Source organism: Coregonus clupeaformis, chromosome 11 (genome assembly GCF_020615455.1).
Source record: "Coregonus clupeaformis isolate EN_2021a chromosome 11, ASM2061545v1, whole genome shotgun sequence".
Classification (NCBI taxonomy): Eukaryota; Metazoa; Chordata; class Actinopteri; order Salmoniformes; family Salmonidae; genus Coregonus; species Coregonus clupeaformis.
In genome coordinates, this window is record NC_059202.1 from 36,331,818 (window position 1) to 36,357,052 (window position 25,235).

A 25,235-nucleotide genomic window follows, 5' to 3' on the forward strand; every position below is an offset into this window, starting at 1 on the left:
CACATTGTTGCTTCTTGGCCCACTTTTTGCGATTTACCCGCTGTGAAAGATTAGAAAAGTGTACCTCCTGGATGCTTAATACAAAGACACAAGTATTGAAATAGCATTGAGCAAGAATGAAAGCATTGAATTTTCTTTATTTTCATCAACATTGAATATATCTAAATTTTTGTCCAAATGCATAGAAAAATCATATTTGAAATTGTCTTACTGAAGAAAGAACCACATTTCAAGAAAGAAACAAGTATTTTATCCTTCTTGCAAATGAAGGTTCCCCCCCCCCCCCTGATTCTATCAGCGACCTTTAGAGTGTTAGGAGTACATGGACCCTTAACGCACCAGTTAAGAAAGCCAGTTAGACTGCTAAACGAATGACCTCAAGATTAGGGATGAGACTTAGTTCCTTATATATGTGCACATCAATTGAGTAACAAGGGAAGCCATTTACCCTCACCTCGTGGCACTCTTTCCATATTAGTCCACGACCTGAATTGGTGGTCCGGTATGGCTCAATTGGTAGAGCATGGCGCTTGTAATGCCAAGAGTTGTGCGTTCAATTCCTGCTGGGGCCACCCATATGTTAAAATGTATGCATGCATAACTAAGTCACTTTGGATAAAAGTGCTAAATGGCATATATTATTATTATTAATTCACAGAGATCGAACCACTTGAGGCAAGTCTGGACAATTGTTGAAAATGTGCAACATTGAGGGTGACTTCCCCCACTGAGTATGTAGATGAGCATTGTGTGTATTTGTATTTTGTATTTTTATGAATCCCCATGCCTTGGCAGCAGCTACTCTTCCTGGGGTCCCGCAGAATTAAGGCAGTTCATACAATTTTAAAAACATTACAATACATTCAAAGATTTCACAACACACTGTGTGCCCTCAGGCCCCTACTCCACAACTACCACATATCTACAATACAAAAATACATGTGTGTGTGTATAGTGCGTATGTTATCGTGTGTGTATGCATGTGTCTGCGCCTATGTTTGTGTTGCTTCACAGTCCCCGCTGTTCCATAAGGTGTTTTTTTAATCTGTTTTTTAAATCTAATTTTACTACTTGCATCAGTTACTTGATGTGGAATAGAGTTCCATGTAGTCATGGCTCTATGTAGTACTGTGCGCCTCCCATAGTCTGCTCTGGACTTGGGGACTGTGAAGAGCTGTGTGAGCTGCCTTTTCTGCGTGATTTATGTGTGACACTTCCATTTGAATCAATGAGGGGCTTTGGGGATGTGAAATGAGGCTGATTGCTGTGACCTCCCAGCTGGATGCTGCTCGCACTGGTGATAATCAGTGGTTGGTGCTACACTGGAATTTGATGAGCTAGTGCACAGCTTCCTTTGCCTGGTACTTTTCTGATTTAATTGGAATGTCCCACTCTGCCATGACTACATTTTTCCTTGGATTTTGACCGGTATCACTTTTCCCGTAACTGTTAATTCAGGGAGATTCCAATTCTGCAGGTACACAACAATAAATAAGCCAGGCATAAGATCAAACCTTTTCATTAGTGCCGTGGTGTATGGAAACAGCTGCCTTCATGTTGCACATGGGACAGGAATTCCAATCTACTGCTGTAACTCTGTCCCCACCTGCAAATGTCTAATTTCCTATCTTCTCCCTCTCGACTGTCTGCTTTGTTGCCTCCTCATTGATTCATTTTGTAGGAGGAATAAGACTTTCTCCAGGTATTTCCATTTTTATCTTTTATTAGTAGAACCATGAGTAATTTTTAATTTGTTTAACCTTTTTTGATTCATCACATCAAATCAAATCAAATTTTATTGGTCACATGCGCCGAATACAACAGGTGCAGACATTACAGTGAAATGCTTACTTACAGCCCTTAACCAACAGTGCATTTATTTTAAACAAAAAAAGTAAAAATAAAACAACAACAAAAAAAGTGTTGAGAAAAAAAAGAGCAGAAGTAAAATAAAGTGACAGTAGGGAGGCTATATATACAGGGGGGTACCGTTGCAGAGTCAATGTGCGGGGGCACCGGCTAGTTGAGGTAGTTGAGGTAATATGTACATGTGGGTAGAGTTAAAGTGACTATGCATAAATACTTAACAGAGTAGCAGCAGCGTAAAAAGGATGGGGTGGGGGGCAGTGCAAATAGTCCGGGTAGCCATGATTAGCTGTTCAGGAGTCTTATGGCTTGGGGGTAGAAGCTGTTGAGAAGTCTTTTGGACCTAGACTTGGCACTCCGGTACCGCTTGCCGTGCGGTAGCAGAGAGAACAGTCTATGACTAGGGTGGCTGGAGTCTTTGACAATTTTGAGGGCCTTCCTCTGACACCGCCTGGTATAGAGGTCCTGGATGGCAGGAAGCTTTGCCCCAGTGATGTACTGGGCCGTACGCACTACCCTCTGTAGTGCCTTGCGGTCGGAGGCCAAGCAGTTGCCATACCAGGCGGTGATGCAACCAGTCAGGATGCTCTCGATGGTGCAGCTGTAGAATTTTTTGAGGATCTGAGGACCCATGCCAAATCTTTTTAGTCTCCTGAGGGGGAATAGGCTTTGTCGTGCCCTCTTCACGACTGTCTTGGTGTGTTTGGACCATGATAGTTCATTGGTGATGTGGACACCAAGGAACTTGAAGCTCTCAACCTGTTCCACTACAGCCCCGTCGATGAGAATGGGGGCGTGCTCAGTCCTCTTTTTTTTCCTGTAGTCCACAATCATCTCCTTTGTCTTGGTCACGTTGAGGGAGAGGTTGTTGTCCTGGCACCACACGGCCAGATCTCTGACCTCCTCCCTATAGGCTGTCTCATCGTTGTCGGTGATCAGGCCTACCACTGTTGTGTCATCGGCAAACTTAATGATGGTGTTGGAGTCGTGCCTGGCCATGCAGTCATGGGTGAACAGAGAGTACAGGAGGGGACTGAGCACGCACCCCTGAGGGGCCCCCGTGTTGAGGATCAGTGTGGCAGATGTGTTGTTACCTACCCTTACCACCTGGGGGCGGCCCGTCAGGAAGTCCAGGATCCAGTTGCAGAGGGAGGTGTTTAGTCCCAGGATCCTTAGCTTAGTGATGAGCTTAGAGGGCACTATGGTGTTGAATGCTGAGCTGTAGTCAATGAATAGCATTCTCACGTAGGTGTTCCTCTTGTCCAGGTGGGAAAGGGCAGTGTGGAGTGCGATAGAGATTGCATCATCTGTGGATCTGTTGACGCTGGTGCTACTGTTAGGGTTATATAGCCTTTTGCCTAGTCACTTTATTCTTAGTTATACACTACATGGCCAAAAGTATTTGGACACCCCTTCAAATTAGTGGATTCGGCTATTTCAGCCACACCCGTTGCTGACAGGTGTATAAAATCGAGCACACAGCCATGCAATCTCCATAGACAAAAATTGGCAGTAGAGTGGCCCATACTGAAGAGCTCAGTGACTTTGAACGTGGCACCGTCATAGGATGCCACCTTTCCAACAAGTCAGTTCGTCAAAGTTCTGCCCTGCTAGAGATGCCCTGGTCAACTGTAAGTGCTGTTATTGTGAAGTGGAAATGTCTAGGAGCAACAACGGCTCAGCCGCAAAGTGTTCGGCCACACAAGCAGAATGGGACCGCTGAATCGCGTAGAGCGTAAAAATGGTCTGTCCTCAGTTGCAACACTCACTACCGAGTTCCAAACTGCCTCTGGAAGCAATGTCAGCACAATAACTGTTCTTCGGGAGCGTCATTAAATGGGTTTCCATGGTCGAGTAGCTGCACACAAGCCTACGACCACCATGCGCAATGCGATGCGTCGGCTGGAGTGGTGTAAAGCTTGCCGCCATTGGACTCTGGAGCAGTGGAAACGCGTTCTCTGGAGTGATGAATCACGCTTCACCATCTGGCAGTCTGACGGCTGAATATGGGTTTGGCGGATGCCAGGAGAACGCTACTTTCCCCAATGCATAGTGCCAACTGTAACGTTTGGTGGAGGAGGAATAATGGTCTGGGGCTGTTTTTCATGGTTCGGGCTAAGCCCCTTAGTTCCAGTGAAGGGGTATCTTTAACGCTACAGCATACAATGACATTCTAGATGATTCTGTGCTTCTAACTTTGTGGCAACAGTTTGGGGAAGGCCCTTTCCTGTTTCAGCATGACAATGCCCCGTGCACAAAGCGAGGTCCATACAGAAATGGTTTGTCGAGATCGGTGTGGAAGAACTTCAATGGCCTGCACAGAGCCTTGACCTTAACCCCATCAAACACCTTTGGGATGAATTGGAACGCCGACTGCAAGTCAGGCCTAATCGCCCAAAATCACTGCTGAACCTCACTAATGCTGATGTGGCTGAATGGAAGCAAGCCCCCGCAACAATGTTCCAACATCTAGTGGAAAGCCTTCCCAGAAGAGTGGAGGCTGTTATAGCTGCAAAGGGGGGATCAACTCCATATTAATGCCCGTGATTTTGGATTGAGTTGTTTGACGAGCAGGTGTCCACATACTTTTGTGTATGTACATATCTACCTCAATTACCTTGTACCCCTAAACATCGACTCAGTACTGGTACCCTGTGTATATAGCCAAGTTATCATTACTCATTGTGTATTTATTATTATAATAAACAAAAATATAAACGCAACATGTAAAGTGTTTCATGAGCTGTAATAAAAGATCCCAGAAATGTTCCATATGCACGCAAAGCTTATTTCTCTAAAATGTTGTGCACTAATTTGTTTACGTCACATTTAGTGAGCATTTCTCCTGTGCCAAGATAGTCCATCCACCTGACAGGTGTGGCATATAAAGAAGCTTATTAAACAGCATGATTATTACACAGGTGCACTTTGTGCTGGGGACAATAAAAGGCCACTCTAAAATATGCAGTTTTGTCACACAACACAATGCCACAGATGTCTCAAGTTTTGAGGGAGCGCACAATTGGCATGCTGACTGCAGGACTGTCCACCAGAGCTGTTGCCAGAGAATTTAATGTTCATTTCTCTACAAAAAGCCGCCACATCTGCTGATGTCGGCCTTCCGCATCTGCGGTGGAAGGTGGCCGAGCTACAGTGGTGTTTGTCAGACTAGGAGACATCCCGAAAAGTGGTCTTCTCACGACAACGTCTGTAGCGTCCGAACGGTTTGGGCTACACACTAATATGACCCCTCTATGGAAAGATGAGATTCTCACGAACACGATGGTGTTCTCCCCAACGGTCACGGGACTCGGAAGGTAACCCGGTACCGGGTCGTAAAATGTATGGAAGTGAATAGGGCATTTCCACGTAAAAAGGTAAATGGGTTTTTTTTTTAAACGTTTTCTGAGCTTTCTTATATCTCTCAGATATGGACAGACACTTCAAAACATAGTTACATTTTTTATAAAAAAGTGAGTATCTGTTTTTCCTTGTATGAATCTGTTATTCAATGCATTTATATGGGCTAATAGCATTAAGGCCATGTTTCATCCCCAAAATATTTTGTATACCTACAGTGGTCTTAAAATTCAAAATCAAATACCTAAATGATCCTTGGTATGACCATCTTAAAGCAATTCCAAATGTTAGCATAGTAGAACCACGCCCTGGGCCCTTAGACTAGGGGGATAAAATACACATTTCTGTAATAAAAAAACAGGTGCTGCTGAAAGTACTGCCATCGTCATTGAGGCAGAGGACATGTATGTGTTCCTCATGTATCTGATGCCTGTCTGACCAAAGATATTATGGCATGTCATACTATTTTTGGCCAGACCTCATCAGATACATGGACTACATATAGTAAGACAGAAGGGCGCTGTTTCAGTCACTTGCAAATTGAAGGAAAGTTGGCGGGTGCACAGTGCACTATTCAGATGCTGGAATTATTTTGGATGAACATGAGAAAGTAACCTACTTTTTGAAGGGATTTGTTTGACAATCATATGAACACATCATGACTGGTTGTGTTGCTGGCACATTAAAAGGTAATACATGTTTACAGTTTAATTACATGTTTTTACTATAAATCCCATTTTTTTTTTAATTAAAAATGGTTCGGGGGGAGGGGATCTTAGACTGGCCTCTGCCTGGGGCCTCCAAATCAATAAGTCCGCCCCTGAGCAACCCTGATCCTTGTCGGCAACAGCTGGTGCACGATCTCTAATATTAAGGAAGTCTCGAGGTTCTGCTCGCCTGAGTTAGAATACCTAATGATAAGCTGTAGACCATACTATTTACCAAGAGTTTTCATCTATATTTTTCGTAGCTGTCTATTTACCACCACAAACCGATGCTGGCACTAAGACCGCACTCAACGAGCTGTATAGGGCCATAAGCAAACAAGAAAATGCTCATCCAGAGGAGGCGCTCCTAGTGGCCGGTGATTTGAATGCAGGAAAACTTAAATCTGTCTTACTAAATTTGTACCAGCATGTCACCTGTTCAACTAGAGGTGAAAAAAACCTAGATTACTCCCCACACAGAGATGCATACAAAGCTCTCCCTCACCCTCCATTTGGCAAATCTGACCATAACTCTATCCTCCTGATTCCTGCTTACAAGCGAAAACTCAAACAGCAAGTACCAGTGACGCGCTCCATACGGAAGTGGTCCAATGAAGCGGATGCTAAGCTACAGGACTGTTTCACTAGCACAGACTGTAATATGTTCCGGGGTTCATCCGATGGCTTTGAGGAGTTTACCACATCAGTCATCGGCTTCATTAATAAGTGCATCGACGACGTCGTCCCCACAATGACCGTAAGTACATATCCCAACCAGAAGCCATGAATTACATGCAACAGCCTCACTGAGCTAAAGGCTAGAGCTCCCGCTTTATAATAATAATTCCCTCTATGCCCTCTGATGAACCATCAAACAGGCAAAGTGTCAATACATGACTAAGATCTAATCCTACTACACCGGCTCTGACGCTCATCGGATGTGGCAGGGTTTACAAACTATCACGGATTACAAAGGGAAACCCAGCCGCGAGCTTCCCAGTGACGCGAGCCTACCAGACAAGCTATACTGAACAAAAATATAAACGCAACATGTAAAGTGTTGGTCCCATGTTTCATGAGCTGAAATAAAAGATCCCGGAAATGTTCCATACACACAAAAAGATTATTTCTCTCAAATTGTGTGCACAAATTTGTTTACATCCCTGTTAGTGAGCATTTCTCCTTTGCCAAGATAATCCATCCACCTGACAGGCGTGGCATATCAAGAAGCTAAATAAAAAGCATGATCATTACACAGGTGCACCTTGTGGTGGGGACAATAAAAGGCAGTTTTGTCACAACACAAGTTTTGAGGGAGCGTGCAATTGGCATGCAGACTGAAGGAATGTCCAACAGAGCTGTTGCCAGAGATCTGAATGTTGATTTCTCCACCATTTTAGAGAATTTGGCAGTACATCCAACCGGTCTCACCGCAGGACACGTGTAACCACGCCAGCCCAGGACCGCCACATCCGGCTTCTTCACCTGCGGGATTGTCTGAGGAGGGGGAGGGGGGGTGCTGAGGAGTATTTCTGTCTGTAATGAAGCCCTTTTGTGGGGAAAAACTCCTTCTGATTGGCTGGACCTGGCTCCCAAGTGGGTGGGCCTATGCCGTCCCAGGCCCACCCATGGCTGCACCCATGGCTGCACCCCTGCCAATCATGTGAAATCCATAGATTAGGGCCTAATGAATTTATTTCAATTAACTAATTTCCTTCTATGAACTGTAACTCAGTAAAATCTTAGAAATTTGTGCATGTTGCGTTTACACAGTGAATTCGGAAAGTATTCAGACCCATTCACTTTTTCCACATTTTGTTACTTTAATAAAATAGTTTTTTTGTCCTCCTCAATCTACACACAATACCCCATAATGATGAAGCAAAAACAGTTTTTTTGACATTTTTGCAAATGTATTAAAAATAAAAAACGGAAATACATTTACATAAGTATTCAGACCCTTTAGTCAGTACTTTATTGAAGCACCTTTGGCAGCGATTACAGCATCGAGTCTTCTTGGGTATGACGCTACAAGCTTGGCACACCTGTATTTGGTAGCTTAGTGGTTAAGAGCGTTGTGCCAGTAACCGAAAGGTCGCTGGTTCTAATCCCCGAGCCAACTAGGTGAGAAATCTGTCTGTGCCCTTGAGCAAGGCACTTAACCCTAATTGCTCCTGTAAGTCGCTCTGGATAAGAGCGTCTGCTAAATGACTAAAATGTAAATGTATTTGGGGAGATTCTCCCATTCTTCTCTGCAGATCCTCTCAAGCTCTGTCAGGTTGGATGGGGAGCGTCACTGCACAGCTATTTTCAGGTCTCTCCAGAGATGTTCGATCGGGTTCAAGTCTGGGATCTGGCTGGGCCACTCAAGGACATTTAGAGACTTGTCCTGAAGCCACTCCTGCGTTGTCTTGGCTGTGTGCTTAGGGCCGTTGTCCTGTTGGAAGGTGAAACTTCGCCCCAGTCTGAGGTCCTGAGCGCTCTGGAGCAGGTTTTTATCAAGGATCTCTCTGTACTTTGCTTCGCTCATCATTCCCTCAATCCTGACTAGTCTCCCAGTCCTTTCCGCTGAAAAACATCCCCACAGCATGATGCTGCCACCACCATGCTTCACCGTAGAGATGGTATGGGCCAGATGATGAGCGGTGCCTAGTTTCCTCTAGACGTGACGCTTGGCATTCAGGCCAAAGAGTTCAATCTTGGTTTCATCAGACCAGAGAATCTTGTTTCTCATGGTCTGAGAGTTCTTTAGGTGCCTTTTGGCAAATTCCAAGCGGGCTGTCATGTGCCTTTTATTGAGGAGTGGCTTCCATCTGGCCACTCTACCATAAAGGCCTGATTGTTGGAATGCTGCACAGATGTCTGTCCTTCTGGAAGGTTCTCCCATCTCCCCAGAGGAACTCTGGAGCTCTGTCAGAGTGATCATCGAGTTCTTGGTCACCTCCCTGACCAAGGCCCTTCTCCCCCGATTGCTCAGTTTGGCCGGGCGGCCAGCTCTAGGAAGAGTCTTGGTGGTTCCAAACTTCTTCCATTTAAGAATGATGGAGGCCACTGTGTTCTTGGGGACCTTCAATGCTGCAGAAATTGTTTTGTACCCTTCCCCAAATCTGTGCCTCAACACAATCCTGTCTCTGAGCTCTACGGACAATTCCTTCGACCTCATGGCTTGGTTTTTGCTCTGACATGCACTGTCAACTGTGGGACCTTATATAGACAGGTGTGTGCCTTTCCAAATCATGTCCAATCAATTGTATTTACCACAGGTGGACTCCAATCAAGTTGTAGAAACATCTCAAGGATGATCATAGGAAACAGGATGCACCTGAGCTCAATGTCGAGTCTCATAGCAAAGGGTCTGAATACTTATGTAAATAAGACATTTGATAAAAATTCTAAAAACCTGTTTCTCTTTGTCATTATGTGGTATTTTATGTAGATTGGTGAGGAAATTAATGAAATTAATTTAATCCATTTTAGAATAAGGCTGTAACTTAACACAATGTGGAAAAAGTGAATGGGTCTGAATACTTTCCGAATGCACTGTATTTTTGTTCAGTATAAATACCTTCTATGCTCGCTTCGAGCAAGCAACACTTAACCATGCATGAGAGCACCAGCTGTTCTGGACGCGTACTCAGAGCATGCGCTGACCAGCTGGCAAGTGTCTTCACATTTTCAACCTCTCCCTGACCCAGTCTGTAATACCTACATGTTTCAAACAAACTACCATAGTCCCTGTGCCCAAGAACGCCAAGGTAACCTGTCTATATGACTATCGCCCCGTAGCACTCACATCTGTAGCCAACACCATCATCCCAGACATCCTGGACCCACTCCAATTTGCATACCGCCCCAACAGATCCACAGATTACGCAATCTCCGACGATGATGAGACAGCCTATAGGGAGGAGGTCAGAGACCTGGCAGTGGTGCCAAGACAACAACCTCTCCTTCAACATCAGCAAGACAAAGGAGCTGATCGTGGACTACAGGAAACGGAGGGCCGAGCACGCCCCCATTCACATTGACAGGGCTGTAGTGGAGCGGGTCGATAGCTTCAAGTTTCTCTGTGTCCACTTCACTAAGGATCTATCATGGTCCAAACACACCAACACAGTCGTAAAGAGGGTACGACAACACCTCTTCCCACTCAGAAGGCTGAAAGGATTTGTCATGGGCCCTCAGATCCTCAAAGTTCTACAGCTGCACCATTGAGAGCATTTTGACTGGATGCATCACGGCTTGGTATGGCAACTGCTTGGCATCCGACCGCAATGCGCTACAGATGGTAGTGCTTACGGCCCATTACATCACTCGGGCCAAGCTCCCTGCCAACCAAGACCTCTATACCAGGCGGTGTCAGAGGAAGGCCCTAACAGACTCCAGCCACCCAAGTCATAGACTGTTGTCTCTGTTACCGCACGGCAAGCGGTACCGATGCACCAAGTCTGGAACCAACAGGACCCTGAACAGCTTCTACCCCAAGCCAGAAGCCTGCTAAATAGATAGTTAAATACTCTGAGTATCAGCACTGACCCTTTTTGCACAAACCTTTTCGACTCATCACATATGCTGCTGCTACTGTTTCCTATCTGTCACTTTATTCCTGGTTATAGGTACATATCTACCTCAATTACCTCGTACCCCTGCACATCGACTCGGTACTGGTACCCGTTGTATATAACCAAAGTATCAATTTAATTTTCTATTGTTTCTCTATTTTCTTTCTCTCTGGGCCCGTAAGTAAGCATTTCAATGTTGTCCACACCTGTTTATGAAGCATGCGACAAAGAAAATGTGATTTGATTTGTCTAGGTCAGGCTGGTAGAACATGATTGCCTAGTCAATTTTACCCTTACCTACATGTACACATTACCTCAACTACCTCGTAACCCTGCACATTGACTCGGTTCCGGTACTCCTAGTATATTGTTATTTATTGTGTAACTATCTTACTTTTTCAAATAAAAAATCTAATCCATTTTTATTTGTCACATGCGCCGAATACAACAGGTGTAGACCTTACCGTGAAATGCTTACTTACAAGCCCTTAACCAACAATGCAGTTCAAGAAATATATTTACTAAATTAACTAAAGTAAATAATTAAATAAAAAGTAACACAATAAAATAACAATAACGATGCTATATACAGGGGGTACCAGTACCGAGTCAATTTTCGGGGGTACAGGTTAGTCAAGGTAATTTGTACATGTAGGTAGGGGTAAAGTGACTATGCATAGATAATAAACAGCGAGTAGCAGCAGTGTAGAAATGTAAATAGTCCGGGTGGCCATTTGTTTAATTGTTCAGCAGTCTAATGGCTTGGGGGTAGAAGCTGTTAAGGAGCCTTTTGGACCTAGACTTGGCGCTCCGTTACCGCTTGCCTTGCAGTAGCAGAGAAAACAGTCTATGACTTGGGTGACTGGAGTCTGACAATTTTTTGGGAAGATTGGCCCCAGTGATGAACTGGGCTGTACGTACTACCCTCTGTAGCGCATTGCGGTCGGATGCCAAGCAGTGGGTCCAGGGTTTCCGGGATGATGGTGTTGATGTGAGCCAGCCTTTCAGAGCACTTCATGGCTACCGACGATAACTGCATTGTTGGGAAATGGCTTGTAGTAAGCATTTCACGGTAAAGTCTACACCTGTTGTATTTGGCGCATGTGCCAAATACAATTTGATTTGATGGGAAATGCCTTCTTGATTGTTGTTTATATCCATCACAAAAAAAGGGGTATTCGAGAAGATGACCTAATCTGTGGGTTTTCTCTAATTGATTCCGACATTGGAGTAAGGACAATAAAACAATGTTTCATTACAATTCTGTTCTGTGCAAATTACCATTTGTGGGAAAATCAATAAGGAATTATTATTTTTAATCCTCAGGAGAGGTGAGAGGTGGGTGAGAATGAGGGAGCGGGGGTGGAATGTAAAGCTTGGGTCGATGGTCGTTGGCTGTAATAGATGCATTCAATGTCATCTGAACTAACAGAGAAGGAGTGAACTTCATTATCTTGTTTATGTATGGAGGTGTATGTGCACACAAGCTTAAAACACCAAGCCATCATGGTATGAAATTGATTGCGGAGCGCACAACCAATTCTTACAAAAGGTATTTAAAGGACACAAGTCCCTATATATATATATATATATATATATATATATATATGAGAGAGAGAGAGAGAGAGAGAGAGAGAGAGAGAGAGAGAGGAGAGAGAGAGAGAGAGAGAGAGAGAGAGAGAGAGAGAGAGAGAGAGAGAGAGAGAGAGAGAGAGAGAGAGAGAGAGAGAGAGAGAGAGAGAGAGAGAGAGAGAGAGAGAGAGAGAGAGAGAGAGAGAGAGAGAGAGAGAGAGAGAGAGAGAGCTGTGGGCTTCAGAGGGATGGGCCTGGACAAATGTAACCACTCTCAAATTCATATACAGAGCAAGGACTGACCATGTCCAACCATGATATAAACATTACAGTTGTAACCATGTTTTGAAGCTATACAATGTTTCTTAATTTTTTTTAGAAACATTGTAGTAAAATAAGCGTATATTTTGGGTTCTGATGGGGTACGACAGTTGATCTAAGCTCATGGGGCATATTTATAAAAGATATTCTTCAAGAATCAATGGGTATATACAGTATATAATTAATTTATAAGTCCAAAAATGGATGTAGCAACTAATGATTCCAGCTTTAACCTTGTTTAATCTCCACAGTTCTGCCGAAGAGCAGCGGTAACAAGATAGAACTCATTAGCTTTTATCTGTGCCAGTAGAGGAGCCCAGTGAGATGCCGCCATGAAAAAAAGCGGGCATAAAATTAAACACAAAGAACGAGGTGCCTTGAGGACAGCCGCCTTCGACGCAACACCCGGAGCCTCAATAGTGGACCGTCACGCATATTCTCAGTTCCCTCCCTTTACTTTTAAGGATGATCCTCTAGGGGATTTGTGACGCAAGATACAGAAACATCAATGGCACGATAAGTGGGTATTGGGATATCACAATGATATTTAGCCTATTCTGTGGGGATTCACAACAGATCAAATAAAAACGCCTGACTGAAACAACATCTTTGCGACCATTTACCCTCTGCAGACTTCAGCAATTAAAGCCCTCCTGTTTTGTGAAGGCTGCGCTCACTTAAACCCCAGCTGCTAGCACTTTGAGTGCTTCGGAGATATACAAACAAACAAAGGAAAATAGAATCTGTTTCCAGAGAAGAAAGTCATTAGCTAGATGCTATTGAGACAATTTTTCACCACATTTTAAGTGGGACATCCTTCTGTGTGTCTCGCTGTTTTAAACAAGCCTTTCTTCTGGGACTGTTGGGCACGTGCTCACTGCAACACAAGACGCCTCTTGCTTTACACTTGGTTAAACAAACTGTTCATAGTGCTGTTTCACTTAATTGAGGGGTAATTCCTCCCTGGTGGGAGGCCTTGTTAACACATCTCTCAGTGAAAGGAAACACCTGTTGTGTTTCCCAGCTTTGTCAACTGACTTCCTGCTGTAGTTGGGCACAGGTTTGAAAGACCACTATCTTGGTCTTGGATTAACTGCCTTCATAGAAACCTGAGCCTTGGCCCTGAAAGGCAGAACCAAAGAACGAATGTATTCATGTAAGACAAGGAATATTGGAATTCAGTTAAAGTATGGCAAAAGATAGGCTAAAAGTATGGGTGTGAAACAACAACAGACCTTGGCAATACTTTCTGTCCTGGTCAGCAAGGAATTCATATGTTAGGTTTGTGAGAGGTTAATAAGCACTTATACTGTAAAAGAACAAATTAATGACTTCAAAGTAGTTTGATGTGGTATAATGGTTATCTGTCTGAAGGTTCATAGAAAGACTAAGTTGTCAGTGATGCGGTTCCATTTTCTAGTGGCACTCATGAGACAACTTTTAGTTTTCAGGTGAGGCACTGCTTTGGAGAGCAATGTTGTGTGCTCATATAGTATGGTATACAGTGCATTCGGAAAGTATTCAGACCCCTTGACTTTTTCCACATTTTGTTACGTTACAGCCTTATTCTAAAATTGATTAAATAAAACATTTTCCTCATCAATCTACACACAATACCCCATAATGACACAGTGAAAACAGGAGTTTAGATATTTTTGCAGATTTATATAAAAAAGATACCTTATTTACATAAGTATTCAGACCCTTTGCTATGACACTCGAAATTGAGCTCAGGTGCATCCTGTTTCCATTGATCATCCTTGAGATGTTTCTACAACTTGGAGTCCACCTGTGGTAAATACAATTGATTGGACATGATTTGGAAAGGCACACACCTGTCTATATAAGATCCCACAGTTGACAGTGCATGTCAGAGAAAAAACCAAGCCATGAGGTCGAAGGAATTGTCCGTAGAGCTCCGAGATAGGATTGTGTCGAGGCACAGATCTGGGGAAGGGTACCAAAACATTTCTGCAACCTTGAAGGTCCCCAAGAACATTTCTTAAATGGAATAAGTTTGGAACCACCAATACTCTTGCTAGAGCTGGCTGCCCAGCCAAACTGAGCAATCGGGGGTGAAGGGCCTTGGTCAGGGAGGTAACAACCTGATGGTCACTCTGACAGAGCTCCAGAGTTCCTCTGTAAAGATGGGAGAACCTTCCAGAAGGACAACCATCTCTGCAGCACTCCACCAATCAGGCCTTTAATGGTAGAGTGGCCAGACGGAAGCCACTCCTCAGGAAAAGGCACATGACAGCCCTCTTGGAGTTTGCCAAAAGGCACCTAAAGATTCTAAGACCATGAGAAACAAGATTCTCTGTTCTGATGAAACCAAGATTGAACTCTTTGGCCTGAATGCCAAGCGCCACGTCTGGAGGAAACCTGGCACCATCCCTACAGTGAAGCATGGTGGTGGCAGCATCATGCTGTGGGGATGTTTTTCAGCGGCAGGGACTGGGAGACTTGTCAGGATCGAGGTAAAGATGAACGGAGCAAATTACAGAGAGATCCTTGATGAAAACCTGCTCCAGAGTGCTCAGGATCTCAGACTGGGGTGAAGGTTCACCTTCCAACAGGATAACAACCCTAAGCACACAGTCAAGACAACGCATGAGTGGCTTCGGGACAAGTCTCTGAATATCCTTGATCGGCCCAGCCAGAGCCCGGACTTGAACCCGATCTAACATCTCTGGAGAGACCTGAAAATAGCTGTGCAGCGACGCTCCCCATCCAACCTGACAGAGCTTGAGAGGATCTGCAGAGAAGAATGGGAGAATCTCCCCAAATACAGGTGTGCCAAGCTTGTAGTGTCATACCCAAGAAGACTCGAAGCTGTAATCACTGCCAAAGGTGCTTCAACAAAGTACTGAGTAAAAGATCTGAATACTTAAGTAAATGTGATATTTTTTTTTTTATACATTTGCAAAAAAACAATTTAATCAATTTTAGAATGTCTGTAAAGTAACAACATGTGGAAAAGGTCAAGGGGACTGAATACGTTCTGAATGCACTATACATTATTCATAAGAAAAGAGATGCCACTACCATGATATTGTATGGAGAAGTTTTTGACAATGTACTGATTATTGTTTTGATGATGATGATGTATCACAACAAATTCAACCAAACATAGCTTTATGAAAATAACCCCATATTAGGATTCATTTGATGGCAACATTTAAGTTAGTCCCCACCTCCATGTGTATCCACTGCATGCCTCTGCTGCATCCTCCCCCTGAGAGGTCCATATGTAATGAGGCAGAAAACCAGGAGTGAAAGCGTCTGTGAATCCACAGCCTTGAGCTCTGGCAGTGCCAGTCCATTGGAAGCAAGCATTGAAAACCTAATTGGAGATGGAGGAGGGGAAGGAAGACAGGAGGGAGGATGAAGGGAGGGGGTGGGGGAATGCAGGGAGGGGGTGGGGGAATGCAGGGAGGGGGTGGGGGAATGCAGGGGAGCGAGAAAGACAGAACTGCTTTTTTGGGGGGGCATGGGGGGGGTGGCCTGAGAAGACTTGATGTCTCTTCTAGTTTTAGAGTGTGTCAAAACCCAGTGTGTGCCGCGAGAGAAAATAAAAAAATACATTTGCGCAATACTGTCATGTGACACCTAAAACAAGAGATTCTCATGATCTGAACTCTGGGTGAATGACTGAAGGCTTACCCAGTGGCAGTCTAAAGGAAGAGATTCATCTGCAGGCGAGAGGTTTCTCATGAGCTGAAGGAGCTGAATTCTGTATGATCCCGTCTACCTCCCCCTCCCTTCCGCCCCCCTTCATCCTTCGGACATGCACTCATGCATTCTGACACTTCACCTGTTCTTGGAACACCAGTTCCAGTAGAAAAGGGATGCCTAGCCATGGAGGTCTTCAGTGCCGTATAGGCAGGACTTGCTTCCCAGCCTCCCAGCACCCCCAAACTGTCACTCCTAAAAAAGGTAAAATAGGGGGTGCTTATATTTGTCCTGTTGTAGTATATTTTAGTAGAGTATCTTAGTAGTATATCTTAGTAGTATCTTAGTAGTATATCTTAGTAGTATTTTTTAGCAGTATATCTTTAGTAGTAATGTATGTGTCAGTGGGGAAGTATCAGAAGGTCAGAGTCAGAGAGCAGATATACACACGATTGACTTGTTTCTCCTCCTTGGAATTATTTTGTGTCCGTTCTCGGAGGGGTTTCCCCGGGAGTCGTTTCCCCGGTAGTCGTTTTGTAGATCAGGTGCTCTATTGCCATATGCTTGCGCTTATCCCTGGCAGATAAACAAACATTGCCCATAATTATTCTAACCAAGGGGGCTGGAACCAGGGGGAAAGAAGTGGCTTATGCAGTTGGAGGATTTACTTTTATGTTTGTCTTAGTGTGGACTTAATGTTCATTCTGCGAATGGAAAATAACTTGGATTAACTTTATATGGGAACTGGGGTAATACTGCCCGTAAGGGTTTTCTTTGCCTCATGACTCCAGGCAAAGCCAGTCAGCCTCCCGTGGACAGAGTTATACCTATGTTACCTGTCTCTTTGGTAATAAGCATTTGCTTACTTACGTGGCTGCATTGTGAGAAGCATTCCCTGCTCATTTGATGCTGAGGGCGCATCAGCCCAGCTTGCACATAATGGAATATTCACGACTTGCTTTCTGTGCTCCCAAGCTCCTTAAATACCTACGGTGATCCCGTCATCAGACAGATGGTTTTTTAGGAATGCAGGCTGCCAACAGATGCACAGAATTGCCGGAATCTAATTTTTTTCAGACAAAATCGTATCTCCATCTCAAAATAAAGGGAAATCGACAGTGTGCAGAATTCGTTTAACCCCTGTGATCATGCAAAATATATGTGTTTCTCTGCGCTGTAGTGACTGCTATAGTCCGGTTACTGTCTCTATAGAAATCTGTTTTAAATCAAATAAAATTGGGAACAATGTTTTTCTGGATCGTTTTTCATTCTCAATGATATCTCAATAGCAGTGAACTTGAAAATGACTAAAGAGGTCAAGAAAATGTTTTCTCTTCTCATACATTTACGTGAAAAAAGGCTCAATTAACTTTCACATTTCCCTCCTCTAATCTCCTTATTAAAATGTCCCTAGTCACTTGGACGCTGTGGCATTTTAAAAAGACCTTTGTCTGTGAAGAGGGTGTGTGTGTGTGTCTGCATGTCCAAAAAGAGCTCTAATTTTTTCTGGAGTCAGAGTTCCGATATACCTGGCTGGAGGGGAATCTCAAGCGGTTCCTTCCCCACCCTCTCCCCTCACCCCTCTTTTTTACATTTCACGCACATGTGGTACTGGGGATGTTCATGGAATGTTAAAACAGCTCTCTGACATTTAAAAGCAAGGCATCGTGTAGCACCTTCCCACACTTAAAATAAAAAGTGGTACTAGGTTGTGCTGGCTCAGAAATGAGAATTGAGAATGATCCCTTTACCTAACAAAAATGGCCACCAATCCTCACAAACCAATTACCCTTTCACTAAGCCTAGAGTTATGAGCATAGCATGACACTTATTGTGAGGTATTTCTGAGAAAATGTTTTTGGGTTGAAGCATTCAGTGAACTAGAAAGGTTTTGCAGGCACAAAGTTTCACAATTCGGCTCTACGGCAGACATCAAGGGTAACATTATGACAAAATCTGAAGTATTTTTAGGGGTCAAACACAGAGATTTATTTTCTCTCCACTAGTATTTGGGACACTCTTTCCCACTATGGGAACAAGCGTGGAGGAACACATTTAATGGTGATATGCCAGGGGAGGGGTGACAGATTTTTTACTAAGCCTAGACATAGGCCAAACAAAAAATCTGAATATCTGTTATAGAGCAGTATGAAAATCGACCCATTTTCAAGTGGATTAGCAGTTGAGGAAATACAGTATTTTCGCACTTTGCATAATCTTGAGGACAAAATCCAATTAAGATTACGTTTACCTACCACCTCAACATGGCAATCCTCATAGCATTCCTGTTACATTCCTTATGTTCAGGTAACAACTATGTATTAGCATAGAGTAGACAGGAATGTGCACACCCCTTTTAAAAGAGTGAGATGGCGGTAATCTCCTCAAAATAAACTTTGAGTAATGTACTAGCCACCATGTCACCTGATTCTTTTAGCTAGCATTTGCCATGTTGCTTACAAGCAGTAGGTACTCATGCTGACAATAAATGCAATAAAAAAACTGAAATGCAATGTACAAATATGCAAGGCAGAGAATGTGATAAGGAAAGTACCTATACACCAGTGGAGGCTGGTGGGAGGAGCTATAGGAGGACGTGCTCATTGTAATGGCTGGAATGGAATTAATGGAACGTAGTCAAACGTGGTTTCCATATGTTTGATACCGTTCCATTAATTCCATTTCAACCATTACAATGAGCCCGTCCTCCTATACTTCCTCCCACCAGCCTCCACTGCTATACACTCTTTCTCTAAAGCCCCTTCCAGATATCACATTATATGGTTAGTTATTCAAAGATCTCTCCCTTAGTGTTCATCCAGTGAGTACTGGGAGGTGTTTGTGTTGTACAGTGCACCATAAAACGTCACCTTAGCAACCATTTGCAATGTTCAGACACCCTCTAGTTTTCATTTAAAGAATGAGCCCCAACATTTTTTGGAGATGAACTAGGATGGAATCACAAGGCACTTGATATTGGGTGATAATCAATAGTACCTCCAGGAGAATTGGCCGTGGGTAGTCGTATGGGGTGGAGGGGGGTGGGTGTGTGTTTGTGTTGGGTGGAGGTGTTTCGCTGACAGAGGTGCCAGAAGTAACTCTAATGGGTCTGAGCATTGTCTGCCTCTCCCATCGCCTGGGTGGGGGTCGCAGTTGAAGTGAAAGATTCCATAGTAATGCATTCCACCCAGGTATGAGTGATTGGGCAAACCAGATTTAATAGCTGCGTGGTTGTGCAATCTCACTTTAGGGAATTAGCTATGTTTCTAGCAGATGGATGAAGTTTTGCCTGCTGGGTCTCAAGCAGGAAATGTGTTGGGCTTCCAGTGCTGTGGGATTTATGTCCAACTTCTGCAGTCAATCTCACAGAGACTTGTGAAATTGGAGAAATGAAATCGGAATGCAAGTTCAAGGGAAGGGGTAATGCTTGGTTAATGCAAGAGAGAAGTACTTCAAGACTTCAAGTTTTGCAGCAACAAGCTACCGTTAGATCTGAGTGTATAATTCTCTTCACCGAAGTTGTATATAGTCTACCTTATTTTACTACATTTTACAGAATTCTCTGCAATTCTCGATCAATGCGAAGGGCCTGAATTTGGCTTTAATCAGTGTTTGATTCAATTCCAGGTCATTATGGTCTGGGTTAGGTAGATTAAGTAGGTTTCTTTAGTTTTGGGTAATATCTAGAGGCCCAATTTCTCTCTTGGATTTGTAGAATTGACTTGCTTCTCAGAAAATGAGTTACAGGGTGTAACATCCCCTAAATGTCTCAGAAATACCACTGATTCCCTGAGTAAGGCCTTTATTGTCACTGTAAATGTTAACGTCATACTAAAGTTTCAGCGTTCCTGATCTCTCCATGTGTTGCCATTGAGGGCTCATTCAGCCAGTACTTTAGCAATTGAGAGATTGTAATGATACGCTCTCCAGTGTTGCACATTTACAGGTAGATTGAGCAATTGGCCTAGTGGATCCGCTGTTTTTCTTCAGGGTTAACACACAAGTAAATAGACCGCCTCATACTGCCTGAGGTGACCTGTTTCAACATATTTCCCCCCACATTCCCCCCTCTCTCTCACTAAACCATGTAAACCAGGGGTGCGTTTAAATAGTCTAAAAGTACATTTCACACTCCAGCTCTTTTTTAATTTAACGCGGTAGAGGGAGTTTCAGGTAGAAAGAGTGATATCTAGAGACACTTCAAGTGATTAATTGTGCCTCACAAATGCCCACCTCAACAGACGGCTTGGGGCTACCTGCTGTGAATGAAAGGCAGAAAACTGACTGCTGGGAAAGAGAGACACACAAGTTTACCTGTGCGGAGCAGAGGGAAGCCTCACCAGTCACTCCTCTTAGCAAGCTTTTGAACTTATTCCCCAGCACAGTGTTTGAATTAAAAAGCTAATTAACATGCCACTTGTGTAAATTAAGCATTAAGTAATGCAAGAAATGTCAATTGTTCTTCTCAGTTGGGGAACAAATGGTAGGCACACATTTGAAGCCCTGAGTAACAGATGTATTCAAAGGAGAAACAATTAGTTTGACAATACAAACGTGTGTAAGGATGTTTGCAAGCCCTCCAAAATTCAATTGAAATTATATTTGAATGCCACTAGCTAGGTTTCCATCCAATTTGCAACAGATTTTCATGCCAATATTCTAAAACATCATAAAACAATATGCGCATTTTCCCACCAGAGATGTTTCCATCAAACTGGCTTTTTGCGAATAAAAGGTTGTGGTGATGACGTAGTGCACATACAAATAACGTTTGTGGTTAAATTCAAAGTTACATGGGTTTCCATCACATTTTCAGCTCTACTGATGGTTTTGTCACAAAAACTGTTGCGTTGTATGTGCCCAGTCTGGCCTTGGCACATGCGCTCTAGCCAACAGTTTACATATACAGTGCGGGTAGGCTACCTACATTATGAGATTATTATGGATAAGAGCGATATGATTTGTATTTGTCAAACGGCAGCCAAGCATGTCACCAGAATATGACCCTCAGTTTTTATTTGAAAGTAGCATCAAGCTCATCACCTTGCATATTCACCACCCTGTAAAGTTCATAATTTATTTCATCTGTAGCCTAATAAACTGCATAGTTTCTCGAGTCGTAGTGGGAGGACCACGCAACATATCATCGCGTGACTGCAAGTTTACTTCGATATGATGGTTATTAGGCGAGATCAATATTTGCACATAAAGGCGTTTCCACCGCCATTTCTCGCATAATACATTTTACTGGCATAAAAAGATCTCACCATGTCAAACGAACAAATTGTCTGTCGGCATTTATACAATTGTACCGGCATTTCATGTTACCATCAACCAGGTAAATTATTAATCTGCATGAAATGATCTGATGGAAACGTGGTTAGTGAGATAACATTTTAACACGTTTTGGTTGATTGTGTTTGGAAATTATAATGCTGAAAAATAAATCATTTTAAAACTAAGGTTTTAATTGAAAATGTATTTTATTCCCAGTAATCCCACAGTAGGCCTATATAAACCAAACAACAACCCTATTTTTTAGCCACTGACAATGTTACGGTAGTATCAGTAAGCTATTTTGGTTAATGACCTTATTGATTATGCCAATTGGTGGGCCAATATTATTGTAGTGAAATGTCAAAAGGGTTCATTCAGTAGGCCTATCTGTTTATCTACACAAGGTTTTTAATTGGTGCTAGTATTGACTGGTAAAAAATAAAATTGTCTGAATATTTGATTTTCGGGAATGTTTGTTTACAGCGCCTTGTCTTTGCATTCATTCAGTACCATAAATCGTTGTTTTGCCCACCATGATATTGACTGTTCAAGAACGCCTCACAAAGCAATCCACATAAATATGTGTTGTTTATCATATAACCAAGTTACAGTCACATAGATGATAGACCAATAGTGCTGCTACATCTTTTTCGCCATTTACATGAGATGGAGGACTTTTAGATCATGTGAATCAAGTCTATTGCTGATATACAATGAGTATGTCCATTTCATCATGTATTTCAACATGAACTTTGACTATAAGGTCCCACTTCAAATCGTAATTGTAATTACATTGTAAGTACACCTGTTATAGCCTACCTGGTGTGTTATGTGTAATTACACACACATTGACATTGATACGCATGTATAGCTATAACAAAATCAGTTTCCATAGGCTGCGTTTAGATTGTGCTTTTATTTCAAGACACTCATTACTCATGGACTCCAATTCATGACTTGGCGGTAACAAATTAAAAAAAACTCAGAGGAACTGTTCAGGTTGATTCAGTGCAGTTTCCCAAAGTTAGTTTGGCCTCTCTCCAGCTGAGACTGTATTTTATCCTGGGTTTAAAAGCAATTTACCTTGGAGATTTATTTACCCATGTCCTCTGCGCGTGCCAAGTCATCCGACGACTGCGCAATTCTGCTTCTTCGTCCAATCACTTGCTCACTCTCAGGAGTGTCACGCCTCTTCTTGAACGTTCATTTAAAAAAAAGAAATCCTCAACTCTGAAATCCTCACCTTTGATGCCAGGATGTATTTGTGTAAATGCAGAGGAACAGTTTTAGGTTGAGATGTATTCAATGAATGCCACCCCAAATCTTTTTCACAAAGGATGTTATAAATCTGATGAATGAGAGAGTTATTTAATGAGGTGGTTTCACTTTTTACTAAAACTAGTTCGAAATAAACAAACGTTAGCATTGTTTTCACTTGGCAGCACGCAGGTGTCTGTTAATTTGCCATTACCCCTTCCAATACTCCCGCCTCACGACTGCTGCTCGCCAGTGTTCTCCGAGGATGACAGTCCAAAGGTATCTCCGCCTTTCCATCGTGCACCCCCTCCCCTTCTCCTAGTCACACATTCTCAATGTAACTCCATCTGTAGATCACCGGTCATACCATCGTCAACAAAAAGGAATAAAGGACCATACAGCAAAGAAGAAGGAAATAAGGCAAGCAATGCTATCTTCTGACAATACCTCATTCTGTTTGAGAGCGCAGCAGGATGAATTTAATCTTCTCAAGATTCTTGGCATACTTTTACTTCGGATTCCAAGTCATTCTACAGTTCTACATCGACCCTTGTCACCTCCATCCCCAGCCGTGCCACATTCTGGCGCAGATAGGAAACACCGTGCGCCTTGGTGCCCTTCTGCCCACCCGCCAGCCGGCCAGGGTGAAGGCTGCCCTGAACCGCGCCCTCGCCGGTCTCGCTCAAACTGGGGACAACTTTCTACCTTACAACCTGAGCCTGGAAGTGGTTTCACAAGAGCCGGCAAAAGGAGACCCCGAGTCCCTTTTCAGGTGTGTTTGTCAGACTATCGTTGTTCAGGGGGTCTCCGCTGTGCTCGCCTTCCCCCAGACCCAGGAAGAGATCGTACAAGTGGAATTTATGGCTTCATTTTTGGAAATCCCTTTTATAAGCATCATTGAACACGGAGAGCCTCTGAAAACACAGGTAACATATTTACATTCAGTTTTGTCACAGATTAAGTTGTCTATACAGTGTTGTTGTCAGGTAACTTTGGCAATTCATATGACTGTCTGTGCGTTATGGTGTGACACTGTGCGCAAAAGTGTCGCGCTGCTTTTTCCCTCAACCCAATCGAAAACAAGGGGAAGTATGTGCAGTTAACAGGGTTTTCTGGAGATATAGCTTATATAATACATTTGTGAATAGATATTGTGAAAAGAGCACGTTAATATAGTTGCAGTAGTCTTATGCCGAGTAGCCACTATTTTGGCTCTCCAACTTGCCTTTTTCGATTTCATCCCTCGGCGTCAGGGTATTGGTCCTTATAATATTAACTTTTCATTTCGAATCTGACATTTCGTTTTCAAGGGAGATTTTGTTCAAGGTGCAATTGTTGAATTGAACACGTACAAGGTCTATCGCGGTAGAGCGCTGCGCGAGAGCGCACTGTAATCCACACATTATTTCCATCATAGGCTATAGCTGAAGCTATTCGTTAATCATTTAACAGTGAGCAGAATATATTGCCAATGTATATGTTTGCATTAGGGCCATAATGTGATTATGTGCTCATTGTGCTGTGTTAAATGCCGTTGTCCACTGCAGACTCACTAGTAAATGGTTATTGCTTCTCCATATATTAATCTTCTTGGTGACATTGGATGAGCTACAGCAAATCAGTATATTATTGCAACACAAGAGGCATCATCCAGAGGCAGAGTATTTATGTTTGATTTCTTCTAAAACCTAGATTAGCCTTCTATGTTTTTACTTATGTCATTGACTGCTTTACCTACCTACACACACTTCCATCTGCATATTATATAACTTCAGTGACTTTAGAGCAATGTGAAGCAGCATGACTGTCATGGTAAAAAGGCTCCGCAATGATTTCCCTCAAAATGATTCATATAGGAAACTTCTAGAGAAACCACAAGGCCATGTACTTGTGAGAGAATTTCACCATCTTTTATTCAAAATGTCTCTCAAAAGATGTATGATTTCACAGTGTAAGTGGAGTTGGTATTGCTATTTCCCTTGGCATGCAATGGAGACAATGTGCACATACATCTTGACAATCATAGCCAGCTGGAAGATTCCTTTTGAGCACTACGAACTTGGGAATTCTTGGGGAGGGCTTTCCCTAAAATCTGAGAGAAAGAAAGTGTGGAGGGGGTTAAGTTTGAGACAGAATACTGGGAAGTGCAGTAACAGTATGCCTATACTGATTGAAAACTTGCACTCTTGTCTCATTTTGTATTAATTTTGCCATCAAAACCAAGATCACATCACAACAACGACTAATGGTGCATCCTACAGTATACAACCTCCTGCCCTTGATCAGCACCACATGTGATGACATAGGGTTTGCCTGGGCTCTGGCAGTCTCTGTCTGACCCTGCAGGCCTGTCATGCTGGCTCTAATGCACCTGTCCCAGGTTTAAGAGACTCCTGAATAATGGTGACAGTTCCACAGCACCAGCTGAGCCACCCCAGTCAGCCAGCCAGTCAGATTTACCATCAATGATATCAAAATTATAGTTTTAACCATGTTTTGAGGCTAGATAGTATTTGTTTACATTAAAAAACAAGTAAAACAAGCTTATATTTTGGGTTCTGATGGGGTACGACAGTTGAATTAAGCTCATGGCATTTATATGAAGTTATATTCTTCAAGATTCAATGGGTATTTGATTAAT

The 25,235-nt window shown here is 43.1% G+C and overlaps 1 protein-coding gene across 1 annotated transcript in view; it reads left to right on the forward strand.

Moving 5' to 3' along the window:
• Window positions 1–22,802: 22,802 nt before the first annotated feature.
• The window catches only part of LOC121576491 (glutamate receptor ionotropic, NMDA 3B-like), a 119,432-nt gene continuing 116,999 nt past the window's right edge, over window positions 22,803–25,235 (forward strand). The window contains exon 1 of the mRNA XM_045223591.1: window positions 22,803–23,520. Within this exon, the coding sequence (XP_045079526.1) occupies window positions 23,068–23,520 (453 nt within the window). The 5' untranslated portion in view covers window positions 22,803–23,067. The remainder of the gene's footprint in view (window positions 23,521–25,235) is intronic.